At 37.4% G+C, this 21,389-nt stretch overlaps 2 protein-coding genes across 2 annotated transcripts; one reads left to right on the forward strand and one right to left on the reverse strand.

Annotated features, from left to right (window-relative positions):
* Window positions 1-1,247: 1,247 nt before the first annotated feature.
* On the forward strand, window positions 1,248-16,658 carry mtap (methylthioadenosine phosphorylase). The gene is made up of 8 exons (XM_067584808.1): window positions 1,248-1,404; window positions 3,958-4,044; window positions 4,198-4,256; window positions 4,522-4,689; window positions 9,761-9,863; window positions 10,856-11,095; window positions 14,875-14,997; window positions 15,710-16,658. Exons 1-8 carry the CDS (start codon window positions 1,381-1,383, stop codon window positions 15,746-15,748), a joined length of 843 nt encoding a protein of 280 aa, XP_067440909.1. The 5' UTR covers window positions 1,248-1,380; the 3' UTR covers window positions 15,749-16,658.
* Window positions 16,659-17,879: 1,221 nt separating this feature from the next.
* cdkn2a/b (cyclin-dependent kinase inhibitor 2A/B (p15, inhibits CDK4)) lies at window positions 17,880-20,668 on the reverse strand. The gene is made up of 2 exons (XM_067584809.1): window positions 20,132-20,668; window positions 17,880-18,912 (listed from the first exon to the last, which is right to left on the reverse strand). Exons 1-2 carry the CDS (start codon window positions 20,258-20,260, stop codon window positions 18,661-18,663), a joined length of 381 nt encoding a protein of 126 aa, XP_067440910.1. The 5' UTR covers window positions 20,261-20,668; the 3' UTR covers window positions 17,880-18,660.
* Between the last annotated feature and the right edge of the window lie 721 nt (window positions 20,669-21,389).

Here is a 21,389-nt window from a genome sequence, read left to right on the forward strand (position 1 = left end):
CTAAACATACATTATGTTTTGATGAAAATGGGGAAAAATGCTCCAAGACATAAATTATCCTCCTTTTGAGAAAAGAGGATGATTAGCCAGAGTATAGTATGGTGAGAGAAGATACGAAAGAAGGTAGTAAATGTATATATTCCATACAAATTAGGTCAACTAACATCCTGTTTTCTGTACTTCTCAAAACAGACTAACAGCTGTGGCTACAGTTGAGTTTCATTTGACATAACGTTTTGCTTTTCCTTCTGAAGAAAAATCAGCAAATCCAAATTTAATACATCTTGAATTTGGGCTGTGACAGGGAACACTCCTGAAAGAGATTTATTGCTCTTCTACCTTCCCTTGAATCCCACGCTGTGAACGCAGAAACAAGATGGTGAAGTTTGAGTAACCACACTATAGTATAAAGGCAGGAAAAGCCTTTTTGGTTTGTGTCTGGACTCAGCAGTGCCTATTTTTCTAACCCTCAGACTTGAGTGTGCTGAAAGTTTCTTCAGAAAATCCTACTGTTTTTTTAAAAGTATTTGTCAAGGCTCCATTCAAACAGGAAATGTACTACTGTTTTTTTGCATGATTAAGTGTAGTACAACAAACATACAATATGTTTCACAGGGCTGCAGATGATTTCAGAAGCACAATCTTGTGTTTTGAATATGAATGTTTTTTCTACCTTTCAAGCAACCCCTCCATTTTATTTTACTATAATAGGAAAGTCACTCTGCATATCAACTTGGCTGAGGCAGGTAATGAAGACAGGATACATAGTCATGAAAGTAATATAAAGTGGTATGGTCAGTAATGTTGGAAGTGAAAAATAAATGAAAAAGTCTTCATTGTATTACCTAGCTACAAAAAATAAAAATGTCAACTGAAGCAAACGTTAATAGATTACAGGAGGCATTAAGTGGACTTTGACGTTGATAACTGAAGGGGAACCAACGGCCTCCTGCAAGGTAAATAAATGAATAAGTAAATAAATAGTTTGCTTTGGAAAACGGTTTGCAGTGAAATAGGCAAGATAAATAGCCTGGAACTATAATGTCGTTGTACGTTAAGCGGAGTATTCAAATAGGAAGATAAATGTCCGCGGTCCCTTGAGGGCCTTATTTTTTCTTCCCACCCGCGTTCCGTTGCCTTCGTTGATTAGATTGGTTAGGTTTAGGCATGAGGAATGATGTGATTGGGTTAGAATATGAATATCAGAGTCAGAACCAATCAGAGGCAGGCTAGGGGCGGGTCTTCACAGAATGCGGGTGGGGAGAAAAATAACGCCCCTGGGGAGTGACGGAATCGGATGTTGTCAACGCTGGGGTCTTCAAATTGGCTTCCCCGCAACTTTGCCAAATCTTCACTTCTACACCCAAGGAGACTGTCGCCATGGCTTCCACGACGCCCATTAAGGTAAACATGTAACATAGCAAGCCTTGCTGACTGATTATTGTGTGTTTCAAACATGCTAACAGAGGACTCAAGAAGAAAGCATATCTAGGTTATTTCATACAGGATGTGCAGCTGTATGACAAACCTGGAAGTGCGGGAAAAGCTTTTAGCTGTTTTAATCGTTTTTAGCAAAGTCTGCTGTCTTCAGAAGAAACGACCACGGCTAAATAACTTAGGCTAACATACGCATGCTAACTGCACACGTTAGCAAGTGTGTTACTGTGAAATCAGGTAATAGTGAACCATCCCAGGTAGAGTTGCTTTGACACGTGGTTTGGCAGAGTGTACCCTGCGGCTTTCACTCCCTGCACACACAGACAGCTGAACTGCTCTGTAATATGAAGCTATAGGCTGTTAATAGTAGTGGAAGAAGTCTTCACCTCAAGTAAAAGTAGCACGCTGAAAACATTACATAACTAAGTAAGGTCAGCAAAATGTACTTAAAGCATTAGCTAAAATCGAAAGTATCCATTACACAGACAGCATGGACTTGGTCAGTGTTATATAATTATGTGTTGTAATATTGGATTATAATTATAAGGATCCGCCTAACGATTATTTTATTATCAATCCATCTTCTTGATTAACTTAATCGTTTGGTGAAAAATGTTTGTCACTCTCTCTTAAAGCCCATGGTAATGTGTCACATATTGGCTGAGTTGTAAATGGCTGCATATACAGTACTTTTATCCAAAGTATTTAACAATTTGCTTTTCATTCACACTCCGATGGCAGCCAGCTACAATGCAAGGTGCTGACCTGTCCATTGAGAGCAACTTGGGGTTCAGTGTTTTGCCCAGGGTCACTTTGACACTTTATGGACATGTGGAGGAGCTGGAGATTGAACCACTAACCCTAAGAGAACCAACATTTAAAGATACTGAATTCAATGTCACATCATACTGAGGCTGCAACTGCCAATTATTTTCATTATTGATTAATCTGCTGATTATTTTCTCCATTAAGGGTTTTATTGAAAAATATTAAGATATTTTTTATAAAAATAGGGAAAAATTACAACTTTTTGACATGTTTTGTCCAACCAACAGTCCAAAATCTCAAAATACTCATTTTACTACCATGTATGACAAGGAAAAGCATTAGGCCCTAAATCATCACATTTGAGAAGCTGAAACCAGCTTTTTTTTTTCACTGCAAAACACATTAGACGGCTAAAAGAATGACTAAAATTAAAATTATTCACTCAAAATATCAAAATAGTTGCTGATTAAATTTCTGTTGATGGATTAAGTGATTAATCAACTAGTTGTTGCAGCTCTACATAAGACTAGGAATAGCAACAAATATAAATGGCAAGCTGGAATTGGGGAATGTTTTGCGTTTTTGCTTTAAGAATGACTTTATTGTCAAAATTATATAAAGATTTTCTTTCTGTCGATCAACTAATTGATTAACTGACTAATTGTTGCAGCTCCATGATTATTATTGATGCATTAATTAATGTGTAAGCAGCACTCCAATGTTGTAGCTGGTACAAGATGGAGCTAATTTGAACAATTTAACATACTGTGGGTAGTTTAATTTTTGGACTATATCATATACTAGAATCCGTTCATATGTTTATATGTAGAATCTTAATCTGCAAAGTACTATGAACTAATACAGCTGTCAAATAAATGGTATAGTGGAGCAAAACAAGTACATTTACCTTGAGTAACCTATAGCTATACCTCAAGTATAGGAATGTTACTAGGGTATGTAAACATGCCTTGGAGCACTGCTGTTAACTGACTGTAAACAGTAAATATATAGTGAAGCCAGAGTATAAGCACAGTATTTGAATAAATATACTGTAAATAACTGACTGTAAACAGTAAATATATAGTGAAGCCTGAGTATAAGCACAGTATTTGAATAAATATACTGTAAATAACTGACTGTAAACAGTAAATATATAGTGAAGCCTGAGTATAAGCATAGTATTTGAATAAATATACTGTAAATAACTGACTGTAAACAGTAAATATATAGTGAAGCCAGAGTATAAGCATAGTATTTGAATAAATATACTGTAAATAACTGACTGTAAACAGTAAATATATAGTGAAGCCAGAGTATAAGCACAGTATTTGAATAAATATACTGTAAATAACTGACTGTAAACAGTAAATATATAGTGAAGCCAGAGTATAAGCACAGTATTTGAATAAATATACTGTAAATAACTGACTGTAAACAGTAAATATGTACACAAGACAAACACAGAAACACAAGACTTCTCCATTAGAGGGGAAAAAGCTGCGTCTTGTCATCAGGGTCTTTGGAGTTTGTCAACTGGTAATGAATTAATCACTAATTTGAAGGTGTACCCTCACAGTTTGAAACACTACTTTTTTTTTTTTTGGTATCAGGTATTTTCATCCATGCCCCAATGTAAAACACATGATGTAAAGTTTAATTTATTTCTGTTTTTAAATTGGCATACAAATGAATTGTTTTGTATAGATATTAATTCTGACATCTATTTATAACTTTCTCTAAACTTTTGTTTAGATCGGAATAATTGGCGGTTCAGGCCTTGATGATCCTGATATCTTGGAGGGAAGGACTGAGCGTTATGTTGATACACCGTATGGAAAGGTTAGTTGTGTGCTGAAATATGGCCTTGTTGTCCCAAGATGTTTCTTTTAAACATATTTCAAGATGAGCTCTACCAGTATCTATTTTGCCTTTAAAATAATATATTACTGTAGCGTTTTATGTATAATAGCTTATTCTGCTCTTGTTTAACAGCCATCAGATGCCCTGATACTGGGGAAGATCAAAAACGTTGAATGTGTGCTCCTTGCAAGGTAAAACATGGTATTTTACTCTTGCTTTAAAATGTGAGTTATGAAAATGTATTTTGTTTTAGCACCATCTAGTGGAAAAAGACAGGACCTCTCAGACCTACTAGACTGGGCAACATACAGCACACATCTGTATGAAAGGATGTGTTTCTCTCATCAATATTTCACTCCATGTAATAAAGAGATGTCTGTTAAACCCAAGTGTGTATTTTCACATTTCTGATATTAAATTCCAAAGCAATATAACCAATTAATTTCCTATCATTAGGCATGGAAGACAGCACACCATAATGCCGTCTAATGTGAACTACCAGGCCAACATCTGGGCGCTGAAAGAAGAGGGTTGTACACATCTGCTGGTTACTACGGCATGTGGCTCACTTCGGGAGGAGATTCAGCCAGGAGACATTGTCATCATTGATCAGTTCATTGACAGGTGAGTGAGCTGTGACCACATCAGAAGGTTCAGATGTTTTTTTTTTTTTTCCACCATATTCTCAAATAGAACAAGGTTAGATGACGTCCACTAGACTTTTAGAGCAGCTGTCTGCAAAGTGGGATGAAAATCAAGAAATGCTAGTTGTCAGTGAGAGGAGGAATTGCCATACAGTATTAAGTAGATGTAGTTTTTTTTCTGTAAGTTCTCAGTAAACAAGATATAAAAATAAATAAATACATTCACAAGTGTAACACAGGTGCGTTATTCGTGGAGTGGAAATGTAGGAAGAGTTTCCAGTGATCTGTACGGTTTAGCAGGGACTGTAGACAGCGTCAGAAGTATGATTATGAGCGATGTGAAAAAATAAAAATAGATCGACCTCCTTGAAATTCAATCTGGAAAGCAAATTGCCATCGTATGAAGTTTGTAAATAAAATAACTATATTACTTGCTGAGGTTTTACTAATTAAACTCTGTAAAATAGGATAAATACTGCCAACTGTCTTGCTGTGTTCCTTTTTTTGAATAACTTCTGTCAAAAGGTTTTTTGTCAGTTGTTATCCTGTAATTATCACACAGGAGGTCTACTGTATAACAATTCAAGCATGTTCCCACACATCTCACTGACAGGATTCACGTTACAGCATGACAAGAGTGTTCAGATAGGAGAATGGAAAAAAAAAAAAAGGGGGAAGAACTTGACACATTTGTCAAAGCCATTATTTGTTTACTATCCTGTTCAGTAGGAGGAACTATTGACTTCTGCTTGATAGTTTGTAGGGCTCTTTGGTGTCACAGTTTGCTTAGGGCTTTAATGAGAGTTAAAAATGTTGACACTGTGACATTCCACCTCGGGCGATAGTTAACGCCAACGCGATGATGACAGATACACTGGAACACAAACTGTGCAACGGAGATATTTTTATAAACAGTTCAGGGCTCCTTCCTGTCTGTCTCATGTTTCACGCAGTATATCATTTTCTCTGACTTGTGAGAATTTCAGCTGTCAGTTCTCATTCATTCATTACTGAGTTATTACCATCAATAACCATCAACTGTTAACTGCCTGAGCTTTTTTCACACAGTGATTTCTTTTACCCTTTAGTCAAACCTGGACTGATCTTAATTTTTATCTTAATACTCTGTTTAATGTAAAAATAAACAAAAACACTTTCTCTTTATTTAGATCTGTAGTAAATGCCCGTATTTTGTTGTTCAAGTCTTCAGCCACAACAAAGCTCTAAACATATTTTATTTCCGGGGTTTGATTGCCAGTCTGCATTCTTTCTTTCAGGCGTAAACATACAGTGCCCTCCCAAAAGTCTGTTAACAGCAGAGTAAAATTTGATGTTTTTGCTACTTCAGGCATTTGAGGTCAAAACACAACAATGAGACAAAAGTAAAGACTGGCTTTTAGTTTCAGGGTTTTTGCCAGGAAAGTTGTTAGGCCATGTGTGAAGGTGTTACCGGTGTTACACGGTGTTCGGGCATACACCGATTACATCATTTGCCCACTGTCGTTTCGCTTTAAAAAAATTTTTTTCCATGTATCAGCACCCACGTTCATCAAATAAAAAACTAATTTGTAAAATACTAAGTGTTATCAATACTTAGTTGGATGATGGAGGCTATAATTATAAAGTGGAAGTGTCTGCTCCCTGACTGTACGCAGCAGCAGCAGCATCGCAGCACAGAGTAGCAGAGTGAGACGTCTGTTCTCCCTCCTACTCTCTGTTGTAAACACATTTAACGCTAGCTGTTAGCGTGCAGCTGCTTTTCCAGGTTGCCTTCAGTTGATGTTTGTTACAGGGGCTCTCTATCTTCAATATCCTTTCCAGCAGGTAAAATGCTCCATAGGGTTTAAATCTTGGCCAGTCTAAAACCTTCCGGACCTTGTCACTGATAAAAGCTTTGGTCGCATGGGCGGTGTGTTTGAGGTCATTGTCATGTTGCAGGATGAAAGTCTGGCCAATTAGATTGGAGGAATTTCCTTCTACATAGCCAGACAATATTTGTCTGTACACTTCTGAATTCATCCTGCTGCTGTCATCATCTGTTACAGGCCGTGACATTACCTCCTCTATGTTTGATGAAGTGGAATGTTTTGGATCATGGGCCTTTCCTGTCTTTCTCAACACTTTCCATCACTTTGGTTAATTTTGGTCTCATTTGTCCATTAAACTTTGCTCCAGAGCCTTTCTGGCTCGTCTTGGTATATTTTGGCGAAATTCCAATCCAGCCTTCTGATTTTTGCTGCTGATAAGAGGTTTTTCATCTTGTAGTATAGCCTCTGTAATTCTGCTGCGGAAGTCTTCTATGGATTGTGATACTTTCATACCTGCGCTCTCTACACCGGCGGTGATGTCACTGACTGTTGTTTCGGGGTTCTTCTTCACAGCACATCACATTTTTCTGTCATCAGCAGCAACAGTTTTCCGTGGGCGACCTATTCTGTGTTTATTTTGAAATTCACCAGCGGTGTCCTTTTTTTTTTTCAGAACTCTGCACACACTGCTGTACTCTTTACCCTCTTTTTGTGGTTATGCTTCTCAATGACTGTTTTTGTTTTCTCTTCTTACAGATGAACTGTTCTCTCTGTCGTAGTATGTCGGGTTTTGCCTTCTGACACCAATTGCAAACCACTTCCATTTATGTGCGAACAAATCCATGCAAAAAGAAGCATGTGGGCGATTTTCACACATACATCTGCTGTTAACTTATTTTTTTGCACGCCTGAAAGTGGAAGCAATCAGCACAGCATAGCCATTTCTGTGTATGTGAAGACCATTAAATGAAAGATGATGATTGCTCCTTTTTATTTCACACTCATCTTTTGATTTCAAATCCAAACACCTTTTAAAATTAATAGCAAAAAATACACATTCAACTCCACTGTTAACATACTTTTTAGAGAGCACTGGCTGTACAAATCTACTTTATGTGTAGCATACAAGGAACATGACCCTTTTAGGAACGTATGGTTAGCTGAGTTGCACAAATTCCATTAAATAACTCAATATGTGCAGAGAGAGCTGCTGTTTAAATATGCTTATTTGTGTCCAATGAATTGTAATACAGCCGGTTAAATTAAGATAAGTAGTAAACTGCCTCGCCACAGTCGTGTCAGTGTGTTTCCCTGCATACATATACGACCGCGTCACGTTGTTTGCGGCTCTGCTCCGTCCATTTTGCTGAAACGCGATGAATAGCTGAGCTACCAGCATCAAGCACAGACAAGATCTGTTTATCAGAAATGAGGAAGTTGCTTGTTGGGACTTGTTCAGACTTGTCCTGCAGCATGTGACAGTGTGTTTCTGAAGGCTTGACTTTATTGATGCCACAATTGTTATGTCATCACCTCTGCTTAGTTTTTTTTTTTTTTTTTTTTTTTCATGGCTCCTCCAAACCAAACACTTTGCTGCCTTATAAGTTAGTGTCAGCTTTACTGTCTCACACAAGCATAAAACTGTTTTTTTGCACCGAGGTTCCAAATCCTCCACGTTTGACCTTTGATTTAGATTCTCTTGTTTTCATTTTCACTTCAGTCTGTACTTAAGTTTGTTTTTGACATTTAATGAGAGTACTGAATTTCTTCATACTGGCCAAGTGGCATTTCAAAAACAAAGACATTAAGTTGATCTGTTTTATGTCACTGTCTATTCAAAAACATATCAATAAATAGAAGTTATTATATAATATTAAGGAAAAACTTCAGATATTTTCACAACATATTCTTGTATTTTTATAAGCTGTAGTAGTATTTATAGCTATAATTTGTAGTAAAATCAAATCAGTTATTTCCTGAAGCTTGCAGATATTGAAAGACTAGCTGAGACCTGATGTTTGAGGTTTTCACTATATCTAATGCATAGTTGACCATAGCACATAACCTTTGCATTTCAGGAATAATTTAAATATCTGATAATTATGGATGGAGGAAAACATTCTCTGCAACAGTGATTGAGAAATTACATTGCTAATGAAACGCCAGGCCCAGTTAACTCAATTTCTCTAGCATAAACAAGCATTGTGCTCGACTCACAGTTTGTCTCACACACTACTGGTATTTATCTTCAGCAGGGCGGAGCTGCAGCTGGCTGAACCTACTTAAGTATTTACTTAAGTCTTCAGATGCCAGGGTTATGAGTAAGAGATAGGGTTGGGCATCAACTTAAAAGATTACTGTAAGTGGTTACGTTCATATTTTGGATGTAATTGTGTTGTGACTTGGCTATCCATGGGAAAATGGAAGAAAAGTTATGCTATGAAATAGAACACTAATAAGACATATCTTCTTGATTAATCTATTACATAATGATGAATGTACCTTGGTATAACCGAAAACTCGGATAGAATTCAGTATTTACAGAACAAGTTTAGAGGCTAATGGGAAACAGATGACATTGATGCCCCCCGGACACTGGACCGAGTGAGTCAGTTTCTTGCTCCTGACTCGTCTCCGTGAAGAGCCGGCAGTAAGCAGGCTGACGCTACGCCTGGTGGAACTCCACTGACTCAGCAGAGCTGCAGAGCGGACAGCTGCTGGCGTGGTGCTAGAGACCATAATGCTTCTGTTCACTGTTGCTTCTTTTATAGCCCTGATAATTGTGAAAGCACTGTTCATAACACTTTAAATAGAATAGACTCAACCTATGTTTTAAGCACACAGTCACTAAAATATGTCACTAAAACCGTGGCTGCGTCAGAGGATTTCTATCAGGCAAATTGACATTTAGATTATGGTCGTGACATAAATAATTTTTACTTTGCTGCTTGGCTCGTATCATTAAGTATTCATGTTGACAGGGTTTCCTAGAATAGTTTTGTCCACTCAGTCTATTTTCTGTCTTTTCCGTTTCCGTTTTTCAGCTTTCATTTTCATTTGTTTTTCCTGTTGCCCATCTGGAACAAATCTGTTATTAATTTCTAAATTAGAGTTATAAGTTATAAGTTCGAGATTTGCAAAACGTATTTGATTAACGTGGATTAGGTGAATTTGCAGCAGCTGAATCTAACAGTTGCATTCCTCATTTGCCTGTGTTATGTTAATTTTTTTCCATTTTGTCAGGACTACCAAGAGGGCTCAGACGCTGTACGACGGGCGGCACACCAGTCCTCCAGGTGTGAGTCACATCCCCATGGCTGAGCCGTTCTGCAACAGAACCAGAGAGGTGAGTCTGATCACAATTACTTGTTGAACAATATTAAAATGTTCTATACAACCCCAAACGCCCACTGGATGTGTGTCACAGTCGCACATTTTAATTAGGTATAAATACCGCATTTATATAACAATCACAAGTCAAAATATATTCCACTTTTCAACGACATGAGGTAGCCGACAAAAATAGACGAGGAGTGTGAAGATAGTGGAGAGGTGGAGAGGAAAAAAAAAAGCAGCATGTGAGTTGCACAGTTCACACAGCCTGTGAACACGAAAACACTGAGTCAGACGGCTCACTACTCACTCCCTGACAGATGAATCACATCTTGTAGACACTAAAGAAATACACCTCAGTAGTAAAGCATTGTTCTTATGTTAGTTATCATATTTACTTGAGCCCGTGAAAAATAGTGTGATCAAATGTTAGTGTTACTCAGAGCTCATATTCAAGAGAAGTTTGTTTGTATAGTTTTTAAAAAAATTTTTTTAGTTACTGTTCAAAATTTTCTCTTTCTAGCAAGCAACTAACTTTAATCTTTTAAAACCCATACACAAATGCTATAAAACTTATTTCTTATATTTTTATATATATTTCTTTTTTAAGCTAGTTTTCCTTTTATGGCATTTTTTATCACTTCTATCACTGCCATAATATTGCTAATTATTAAAACATATATTTTTTTAACAAATACCAACAGTTAGATTGCAGCTCATAAGACCAACAGTAAGGACTTATAGTTTGTTTATTTTGAAAATGACGCTTGTCATGTCAGGAAATATTATTGTGCCAAAAAAGCCATATAGGGTCAAGGGCAGCTGTTTCTTATCTGCAGTTCACCGAAACGGCACACGGTTCAACTGATACCGCACGGCATAGCAGGAAGTGGGAACAGTTCAGGGGATGAGCTGAATATTTGTTTAAAACCAGGTGAAAAGTTGTCACTTCTTCTCCCAGTGGTTTTCACGTGGACAGTTATAGACTCTCTTATCTCGATGCAGGTTTTGGTGGAGGTGGCACGGAGCCTGGGGGTCAAGTGCCATGTGAGAGGGACTATGCTGTCCATCGAGGGGCCTCGCTTTTCGTCGCGGGCGGAGAGTCTGATGTTCCGCCAGTGGGGTGCTGACGTCATCAATATGACCACCGTGCCCGAGGTGGTCCTCGCCAAGGAGGCAGGCTTGTGCTATGCCAGCATCGCCATGGCAACAGACTATGACTGTTGGAAGGAACATGAGGAGGCGGTGAGTGGCTGGCTGAAGGTCTCAACTGTGTTGTTTTCATCGCTTTGATGTCTCCTCTGTGTTTGTTTGTGTCTTGTGCGAGTCTGCGTTGCCAAAGAGTGAAGTACTGGGTGACATCACATCCTGTCAGAATCAGTTTATTTTTACAGCATTGTCACCATTTTAATTGTATCAGACTTTTAGTTATATTTAATTACAACTTCATCCAGCTGGCATTGATCAACTGATGCGTAAAAGCTGTCAGAAAGGGACCGGTACTCATAATTTGAGCTGTACATAGCATTCTATTATCTATGTACCGTATACGTCATAATAATCGGTCATCATTATTCATACGTCTCCTGTCTTTACCACACTGTGGTGACAACTTTGCAGATGGATTACTGTGGCCTTGTTTTTAAACAATTCAAACAGGCCTGGCGCTCATTGTCTACTGTTTCCCCTATTTGGTAAAAAGACCCAACAAATCAGAGCATAGGAGGCAGGATTAAGGATAAAGATGTCATCTTCCTGTGGCAGATGCAAAAAAAAAAAAAAAAGCAGCATGAAAAATTGCCACTAAAATGGCAATAAGAACGACACTAATACGCAAACACATTAAAAGGCATATTCCTTTGAGCTTTTTGTGTCTAAGCCATTGTGATCTAAAGTTAGAGGTATCTCTGTTCATCCTTGTTAACTGTAAATAGTTATGACCTCTGTATGATCATGTCTATCTCCAGTTGCTTTCACCCTTTAAATCCTTTACTGTTTACAAAGTCTCTCAGGGATTTTGCCCCTCTTATTTACCCTGTCCCCTCTTATCGGACCACCCACTTTCTCAACAGCTTGACCTGCTTCGACCAGGTCACTTTATCCCACTGCTCTCAAAGTAGGGTACAGGAACCCCTTGAGAGTCCATGACACATAACCACTGACTCTGCAAAATAATTTCTTAAGATAATATTGCGCCACTTCATTGAACTGCAAAGGTGTAGACCGCTTGTGCCAAGCTGCGCAATAAAACTATCATTGCACAATTATGTCCAATCCTCCCACTCTCCCTATGAGCCAGTAGAAGCTGAGATATAATTGCGACACATCATATCTGTGTGATAACCATTACTCTCATACATAAAAATGCTGATGATGGCAGCCAGAAGGTCACGTTTACAAAATAAATACCAGACTGAAAGCCTGTTTACTATAAATAAAGCTAAAGTTGGATATCTTTTGTTGATTTGCCTGTGCTGTGAGATGGCTCATTATTTCACTTATAGCAAAAAAAAACAACCGTGTAATTTTTGAATATTAACAAACATTAAAATAGGATTAAAAAAATCAGTGAAAATGAATGAAAATCAAAAATCATACTCTAACTTTAAGTTAGAGTAAAGTTTTTTTTTTTGTCTTGTTTTTTAATTTTACTAGATATTTCACATAATCATCAGGTCATTTTTCTCTTTCACTTTCTGACTGGAAGATTTAATGAGCTCGGCTTGTCATAAAAGGACTTTGTTTACTGTGAAGCGTCATCTTGCAGCTGGACACAGCATTGGGTGCATAAAGTCCACTTTCCCATCTATAACTTTTCCCTTTCTATAACCTCTAATAACCTCTAATCTATCTAATCTATTGATTAAGTCGAAAGTCTGGACACACTTTCACATTCAAGTGAATGTGAATGTGAAAGTGTGTCCAGTGTGTCCAGTGTGACCTTTGATTTGTACTGTGTTTATATAATCAATAGATTCAGAGTTGTAGAATTGTTTGGGTACATTTAGTTATTTGTATTTGCAGATTAGGAAAACTGCTTATTATTGTGTCATTAAAAAAACTAACAACATGTATATTCTATACTTACTATATGCTTTTACAGCATTTAAAAAATATATAAATAGTAACCTTAATTTATGTTCAGGATAACACACAAAAAAAAACATTTTTTTAATTTTATTTTATTTTTGGTAATATTCACTTTTGTGACTTTAAAGGCAATCCTGTCCAAAGTAAAATTTTCCCACCTTCTTCTCTGAGCTTTTTTGTAGATGGGTGTAATTGATGGAGGGAACAAAATAGTCTATTATTTAAAAAAAAGTCTTTGGCTTAAAAGGCTTCAAATAATATTTTGAACTTTCTGCAGTGTTTTAAAGTGGGCATATTTCTAAAACATTGCATTTGTTAAAAAAAAAAGGAAAAAAAAAAAGCTATATATATTTATGTAATTACATTGTTCACTTTTAGTATGTATTTTATTAGTATGTTGGGTTCTGCACAGAGGTTTTTGCCATCTGTGCTCCGTACGCAGACTAACCACAGAGTGTTCGTGCTCTCATGACTTCCGAGTGACCTACTGTCTCTCACACACGCTGGATAATGCAGTTTGATATACTGTGTGTGGGTGAGTTTTGGCTTATTTGTCACTAATCCAGCCCAACTCACAACTCCACTTCCGAGTTCCTGCAGCTGACCTCTTCCCCCTCCTGTTGCAGAACACTCGCCACATCCTTCCGCCCCCCCCACACACACTCCCTCCGCTCCCTCCCAGCTTCATACTACCTCCTGGCCTCCCTCCCTTGTTTACCCCACATAACCCCCCCCCCCCTCACTCAGCTCGCCTGCCAGCCTCCGGTGCAAGCCCTGCCAGAGGAGGTTGAGTCACACTGAGTCATCAGCTTCACTGTCTTCATCCTGGCAAACACCACAAAAACATGAAACTAGTCATTGAATGTGACATGAAAACAAAGCACCCAAGGGTTAATGAAGGTTACAGGAGGTAAACACCAGCACAACACGGAAGCAATGTTGTCAGTCTAATCGTTTAAAGATTATCACGCAATTCCATGGGGATAAACATATATTTTATTATCTTGACACATGTGACTGACGCATTAGTTACTGCATTTGATTTTATTACTCTGCTTTGTTTTTGCTTTCTCCTCTTCTTACAGTGTTAGTCATGTGTATAATGCGGCGATCATTAGTGTCATAGACAAGGCATGCCTCGTTAATATCCCATAATGAATCACTGTTTTACAGGGTACAGCTGGCTGCTAGAAAAAACAATATACTGCTCCTCACATCTGCGCAGATATGAATTGTTGCTCATATTGACGAATGTTTATGTGGCCGTCTCACTGATCGTACGGTGACAGCGATTTGAGTAAACGTACGAGATTAAAAGTAACTTTAATTTTTCAAATCTGAGCTGCAGCCTGACATCTGTGCAGTACAATGTGTTTTTGTGCTCTTTAAGACAAAATATAATGCAGGAAAAGGTGATAATTCAATATTATAATTAAGTGACTGTCAGTGTGGTGTCACTGTTGTACAAAATTCTGTTGTCCAAGTTATGAGACCAAGTATTGTAATTAAAAATGAACAAAATTGAAGTTATTCTTCACATGAGGAAAAGGTAAAAGTGGAACAAGGATCATACCTAGTGTCATATCTTGATAAACTAAATATCAGTGTTGAGTAAACACTTTCATGCAGCCATGTCCTTATGCTATTCACATAAAAACCCTTAAAACTGCTTCACTGCTGAAGGTTTTCTCTTTTTTTTTCCCTCTGATCTCCTTTAAAATGTTTTCATATGTTTTTCATATGTCTCTCATTCTTATCACAACATCAGCTCTTATTTTACAGAACAGTATCTTCATTCACATCCTGCATTTGCCACCACACGTTTACTGAAAGATTCTTCGGAAATACAAAGTGACTGTAACACTTTAAAGGAAGTGAAATTTGCATTGCTGTGAATGATTTTCCTCACTCAACGGCTGTTTTTCTGCCCTTAGGTCTGTGTTGACAACGTAATGAAGACCATGAAGGAGAATGCCAACAAAGCTAGCAGTATCCTGCTAACTGCAATACCCCAGATTAGTCAGATGGACTGGGCTCAGACAATAAAGACCTTGAAAGTAAGTTGTCAGGTTTATGATTCATTTCCATTCAGCAGTCCTGTGGAAGTAGTGAAAGAGGGTCTGTTTACTGTCTGGGTAGCTGGGTATCTTAGACTGAGATCTAATTTATCATGTCTTCCGTTTCACTGCACCACCTCCTAAACCTCTTAAACTTCAAACCATCCCAAGCATGACCGCTCTCTAAACACTAGCTGTTTATATTGTGATTATGAGCGTGATCCAAGTTCCTCAGAAGCACTCAGCAAGTATAAAAAACTGTCATTGTACTGTGTTGCACCTTATAAAATGACAATGCAGCTACATGTTAGATAAGGATGTATAGTGTTAAGTGACTAATAGTGCTGTAACACTGGGTACATCCTTTGAATCCATTTGCAATAATTGTTTTTAATATACTTGAAGTACACTGAGGTCACAGGAATGTAAGTAGTTCCATTTCTGTTTTTCGACCTCGCACACAATTAATGTGTTCATTTGGAGTGCTCACAATGAAAAAGTGTCAACATTAAAACTTATCATTATTTATTCTTTTTTTTTTTTTTTTTAAAGATTTTGGTAGGATGACAGTTGTTTTAATCAAGTATTTTAAAGACATATTTTTAATTTTGACCCCAGAGTACTCTGAAAAAAAAATGCTGGATGACTTACACTATCTAAATGTAGTTCGTGTTGCTGTATATCTGTAATTATTTTCTTTGTTTTGTTACAGTCAATGGCGCAATCTTCAGTAATGTTACCAAAACACTAAGCGTGTAAGAGAACAATGAAGCAGAAAAAGGATACAGATCCCAGACACCATCCGCACCGACATGGACAACAGACTCAACTCTGCCTTTTGGATTTGTCATCAGTGAATCACAAGAAAGTGCCTCACATAAATAATGCATGTGCTGTGTCTGCAGCTGGACTTTCAGTGTTTTTTTTTTTGTTTTTTTTTCCTTGATTCAAAATACACATATAACAACCCCTCCCTCCCCCCCTTCTCTCTCTCTCTCTCTGAACACTTAAACAACTACATTTCTCCAGCAGTTTTTTTTGTCAGTCTGACCATATGTTTAGTGTTAAGATTCTACCAGGTCACATTTTTATCATGGATTTATATTTTTTTGTGGTCCGTTAACATTTAATTTTTGTGTGTATGTGTGTGTGTGTGTGTGTGTGTGTGTGTGTAAACCTTTGGTGTCTTTATTGCTGTTAATGCAGGATATAATAAAAAAAACCCTGCAAACACTTCAGTAAAATTAAGTTAGAATAAAAGTCTTGTAATTAGTACTGGGAATGTTTCTATCTTTGGTTGTTGGGGCACATTTTTTTAAATATTTTGTCAAATACTTTCATTTGTATTTTCTCTTAATGACAGTGTTTAATCAATCAAACCACAACAGCAATTCATTTATAAATAGGATAGAATATGCATGTAATATCTTTTTATATACTGTAAGATTTACCATCATCTAATGAAATAAGCATGTGTATAAGAGTGATGGGTCATCTGTTACCACTCATATTAGATCAGTATGTTGAATATCATCAAACTGCAAACATCTATAAATATTTGCTTCCTTGTACTGTATTTCCTCTTTGTTTCCTACTTTGTCTCAACAATATGAAGACGTTGTGTAGAATAATTAGCTCAATAAAGACTGCTTTAAAAAATATACATATATATATATGTGTGTGTATTACTTATGGGTATTTTAATTGTTCAAAGATTGAGGTCCTGATTTCAAATTGTTTGCAAAATATTAAAATCTTGGAACAACTTGGACTGATTAAAATGTATCTGGTGGTTTTATTTGTCACATGCTCATTGAAGAAATGCAGTGAAATTCAGGGTGGCAAACTCTTGAGACTGCTAAGAAATAAAAAAAAACTAGTGTGCAATTAAGTTCAGTGAAATTCAAAAGCTAATAAAAATATAGAAAAAAATATTAAAGGATAAAGTAATTTTGCTCTTAAATCCTGCTGCATTGACTGTCAAGATTTGAAAATCTGTTGTTGAACCATGAATGTCTGTTGGAAATAAATGCTGCCATTGATTTCATTATATCATGTCAATCTAAAAATAGAAAATCCTGTTTGACATATGGTCGGTTGAATTTATTGTTGAGATAAAACGTTATTACATCAGACCCGCTTTATACTGGAGCCATGATTTCAAAAGAAACGAAACAGCAGTGTTGTTTTTGCCCTTCGTGGTTTTGAGTGCTGAAGTGTCTTCACTGTCTCAAATCTCAACGTTGGTTGCGCAAAGACATTAAAACTGTTAGACTCGCCAAAACGTAGATTATGAATCATGTTTGTGTGCTCATTATATATTTTTCTCTCTTCTCTGTTTCTCTTTCAAACCCATTATGTACAGATCTAACCAGGCTTCCTTTTTATCATACGTTTTGACTAAACAAAAGTGCTTCAGTTATAAATAACCTTTTCTACTTCACTGCTCTATTTCCTGCAGCCTCAAACGTCATAAACATACATTATAATAATAAAGAGTCATTTAAAAAAAGCATGTTTTCTTTTTAATCGAAAAGTCGCCTCACACGTTTCTCTGTGAATAAATAAATGATTGTATCAGCTTAGATCTTATTGACATATTAAACTGTAGTCAAGACCGGTAACATGATCACGAGCCTTTAGCCCAATATTTAGCATGCGGTGTTAAAAAAACAAAAAAAAATTTCATCTGTAGCCTGTGAGTTGATCTGTCAGTCAAAATAAAAAAAAAAAAATACATTTGCAATGCAGCTATCAGAAGAAGTTATCTATAAGCAAGTTTCCCTAATTTGACAGTGAAATATCGGCTTGGAGTTAAATAGCGCTCGTTTAGCATTTCTGTAATTCTTCAAACAAATGAATTAAAATACAAAGTCAAATAATCATTTGTTGTTGTTTTTTTTATTCTCTTTTCCTTAACAGTAATTCATCCTTCAGACAATATGTGAAATATTTGTTTTTGGCTTTGCCATCTATAACTTAAAGAAATGACATTTTATTAAAGTGCATAATATCCGAAATCTGAATATAATTGTGCAGCAAAGAGTCTACGGAACAAAGATAATGCTGACCGGTTATTTAATGACTTACACACACATGTTCATATGTGCGAATATTCTCATTGGTTTTTGTGTTATTTGTTTAAATATTGGACATGGAAATATATTCAAAATACGGTAATCTCGTTAGATTAACCGGGAAAACGAACCATGATCCTATTTTAAAAAATAGTCTATAATAGTCTATAATAGCTACCACAGTAAAACTGTTCGCCAGGATTTATTTAAGGCTCATAATAATATTCCTATGATTCAACGGAAGCTAAAACGGCTATAAAACAGGATAAAGTGGCTGTAAAAGGCTGAGCAGCCTGAGTAACCGGGCTTTAAAACAATATTGTCTTTTGTTATTTCACATATCAGCGACCATATGCCGATTGATAACCCCGATTTCGTTAAAAAATAAAATAATAGTTTCCATTCAGGAAAAAAAGCAGACCAATAAATAAAAGAAAATTACAGCAAACAGTCTTTGCGTAATTTAGGCTGCAGGCCTTTTCGGGCCCCGTTTCTCTCAGCCTTTTCTCAGCCTGGAGTCCCCGTCAAAACAAGCAGCATGAAAAAAAACAAACAAACTATATATCACAGCGTCAGAGTGTTTTTTTTACAAAGACTCCAGGAAAGCCACCACATCTGCATGACCGTTCTGTCTGGCCAGGTCAATAGGCTGATAGTTTGTGTTGTCCCTGGCATGCGGGTTAGCCAGGAAGTTCACCAGAAGCCGCACAGTGTCCAGAAAACCCGTCCTGGCCGCGTCATGCAGCGGTGTGGCGCCGGTGTCTCTGTCCGTCACGTTGGGATCCGCTCCGTGCTTCAGTAACAGCTGAGCCACCTGCGTGCTGCCCATCATCATCACCTTCATAACAATATAACCGAGAGTTAGAATATCATTTAATTATAAGAACATTTAAAAAAATCTATTCAGTCATTTCCAAGTCTTACAAAAATCACAGAAGACGTTCAGTCTTAACATCATGACTAAATATTTTTGCTCTACCAATTATTTGTAAAGGTGGCTGATGCAAATAAGTGTTGTCCGTATTGTCGTGCAAACGGGACGCGTTTGGCCCACTTTTATTAGAATTGATTACATCTGAACCAATTTTGTGTGTGTGTGGAAAGAAGAGTGTAGAGCCACTGGGAAGTATTAGGCCTGTTATTATTCCACATTTAAAGCACCAAAACTATGCAACGCGAAAATGAAAATCAACACCGCATCCAACATGACTTGTTTAACAACATTTTAAAGCCTCCTTGCGCATTTAGTTTCGTTTCATTATCATAATCTTACAGATAAATTCTATAAGCAAAAGTGAGTGGACTATTTCCTCAATGAGCCTGATCACTGCAGTTTGTGAATTATGCCTGGCACACGGGCTGACACACGTCAACCTTTTCAAAAACACATTTAAAAATATAAAAACAAATTTTCTGGTTTATGATTATACACATTTGTTCCAGTAAATATCCCATTTTAGAGGGAAAAGAACAGGATACGTCCAACATGGATGAGGCATGTTTTTGTGTGGATTGGAGGAGTGCGTAATGCGCATCTGGAGGCATTATTTTCATAAAAACATATATGCTTATTCTTATTTAACGCAATCACAAACTCTGTACAAGGCTGTTTCATCACCTGTAGGTTTACATTGTTTAAATGTAGGCTATTGCTTTTAGCCCGATCAAAAACAATGCGGTGCCAAAATGAACTTCCAATGTCATACATGCATATAAACTTGCAGTTTCGTTTCAGTTATCTTAGTGTGAATTTATATTACTATATACTATCAACTCGACAGTAAAGCTGGACTGTATCTTACCTCAATAAAAATAAAGTTTGATCAGTGCAGTCCAAAGATTGACGGGACTCTGCGTCATTGTGTGCGCCTTACTTTTTCAGAAAGTAAATAACACTGAACAGCTCGGTTAAAAATGGTTTCCCTGTGGTAAATACTGGTTATATTTGGTTGATGGTGTATATGAAGGAATAACAGAGCCTAATAATGTCTATGAAACACATTTAAGTGTGAAATTTGGCTTTTATCTGCCGATGAAGCGCATCTGGTGACACTGACCTGGAGAGCAGTTCGTCCAAAGCTGTTCACACCGTTAACTTTAGCTCCTTCCCGAAGAAGACACTCCACAGCTGCCGTTTTTCCCAGCGCTGCTGCTGTCGTCAGACCATCCTCGAGAGTCATTGTCATGTCCAAAAACTCTGCAGCGATATAACCTCCGTGTTAGATTGCTTTGACAGGTAGCCTTGAAGATGCGTGTATCTGAGGAACAAGAACAGCTCACAAACAGGCAAAAAAGAATAACTGCAGCTTTTTGCTGATGTGTTGTTCGTGCTCGACCGTCCCAGCCTGCTCAGTTTGTCCGGGTCACCGGTCGTCTGGCTCGGGTAAGTAAGCCCTGCATCGCCTGTCCAGCTGTCGGTCGGTGTGTGTCTGGGCTTGCCTGTGTTTTGAATGGGTGACGTAATTTTCTGTTGCTGCAGTGGCGCGATTGTGCGCATGCGCCGGAACTAGTTTTGACAGCAGGAGGACAGCATTTTGCTTCCGTCTATTCCCATTATGTATCCATGGCTCCTCCTCATCGTGCTGTGGAGTGATGGAAACCAACTCCTCCCGACGAATGTGACAGAATCACAACAAATTTGAACTGTTTCTGCCGGTTAAATCATATCATATGATCTCTTTCAGCAGTTGGGAATTTGCTTGTCATTGATATCTTCAAGTTTCCATTCATTTCCACATAACTTTAAGCCAAGAATTCAAAATGGAAATTTGAATATCTATTCTTTCATGACAACTGAGCAAACTCCATCAGCTGAGGAAGATCGTGTCATATGATTGAAAGCTCTAGAACAGCTACTGAATAGACCTTTAAGATAAGATTGTTTTGCCCACTGTGGCTGATTGATCTGTAAAGTCGATAAAGTGTGACAGTTAACTGTTACAGGGCCAGGAGGCCTTCTAGTTATTTATCTTCACTGCAAAACAACAACATAATATGACAACAGAAAAGATTATTTAATGAAGGCAAAATGGGTGAGGAGGAGGAGTTTGTTTGCCATCACCTGATTACCCTGCTCCACGGCTCCAGGGCAAAACTGAGCTGCTGGGTCCCTGGTACTGGGTTTTTACACCAAAATCAGCACTGTAAAATATCAAACACAAGAGCCTGCATGTGTGGGACCTGTTTTTTGATGTAGTGATAACAAAATATGACCCAGGAAGTCTGGTTTTAGTTATACATAGATGTTTTTGAAGGCACCCAAAACCTGCACAGCAGTTTATAGTATTTAGTATGACATGGAGTCCATCACCATCC

This window comes from Thunnus thynnus, chromosome 3 (genome assembly GCF_963924715.1).
Source record: "Thunnus thynnus chromosome 3, fThuThy2.1, whole genome shotgun sequence".
In the NCBI taxonomy this organism is placed as follows: domain Eukaryota; kingdom Metazoa; phylum Chordata; class Actinopteri; order Scombriformes; family Scombridae; genus Thunnus; species Thunnus thynnus.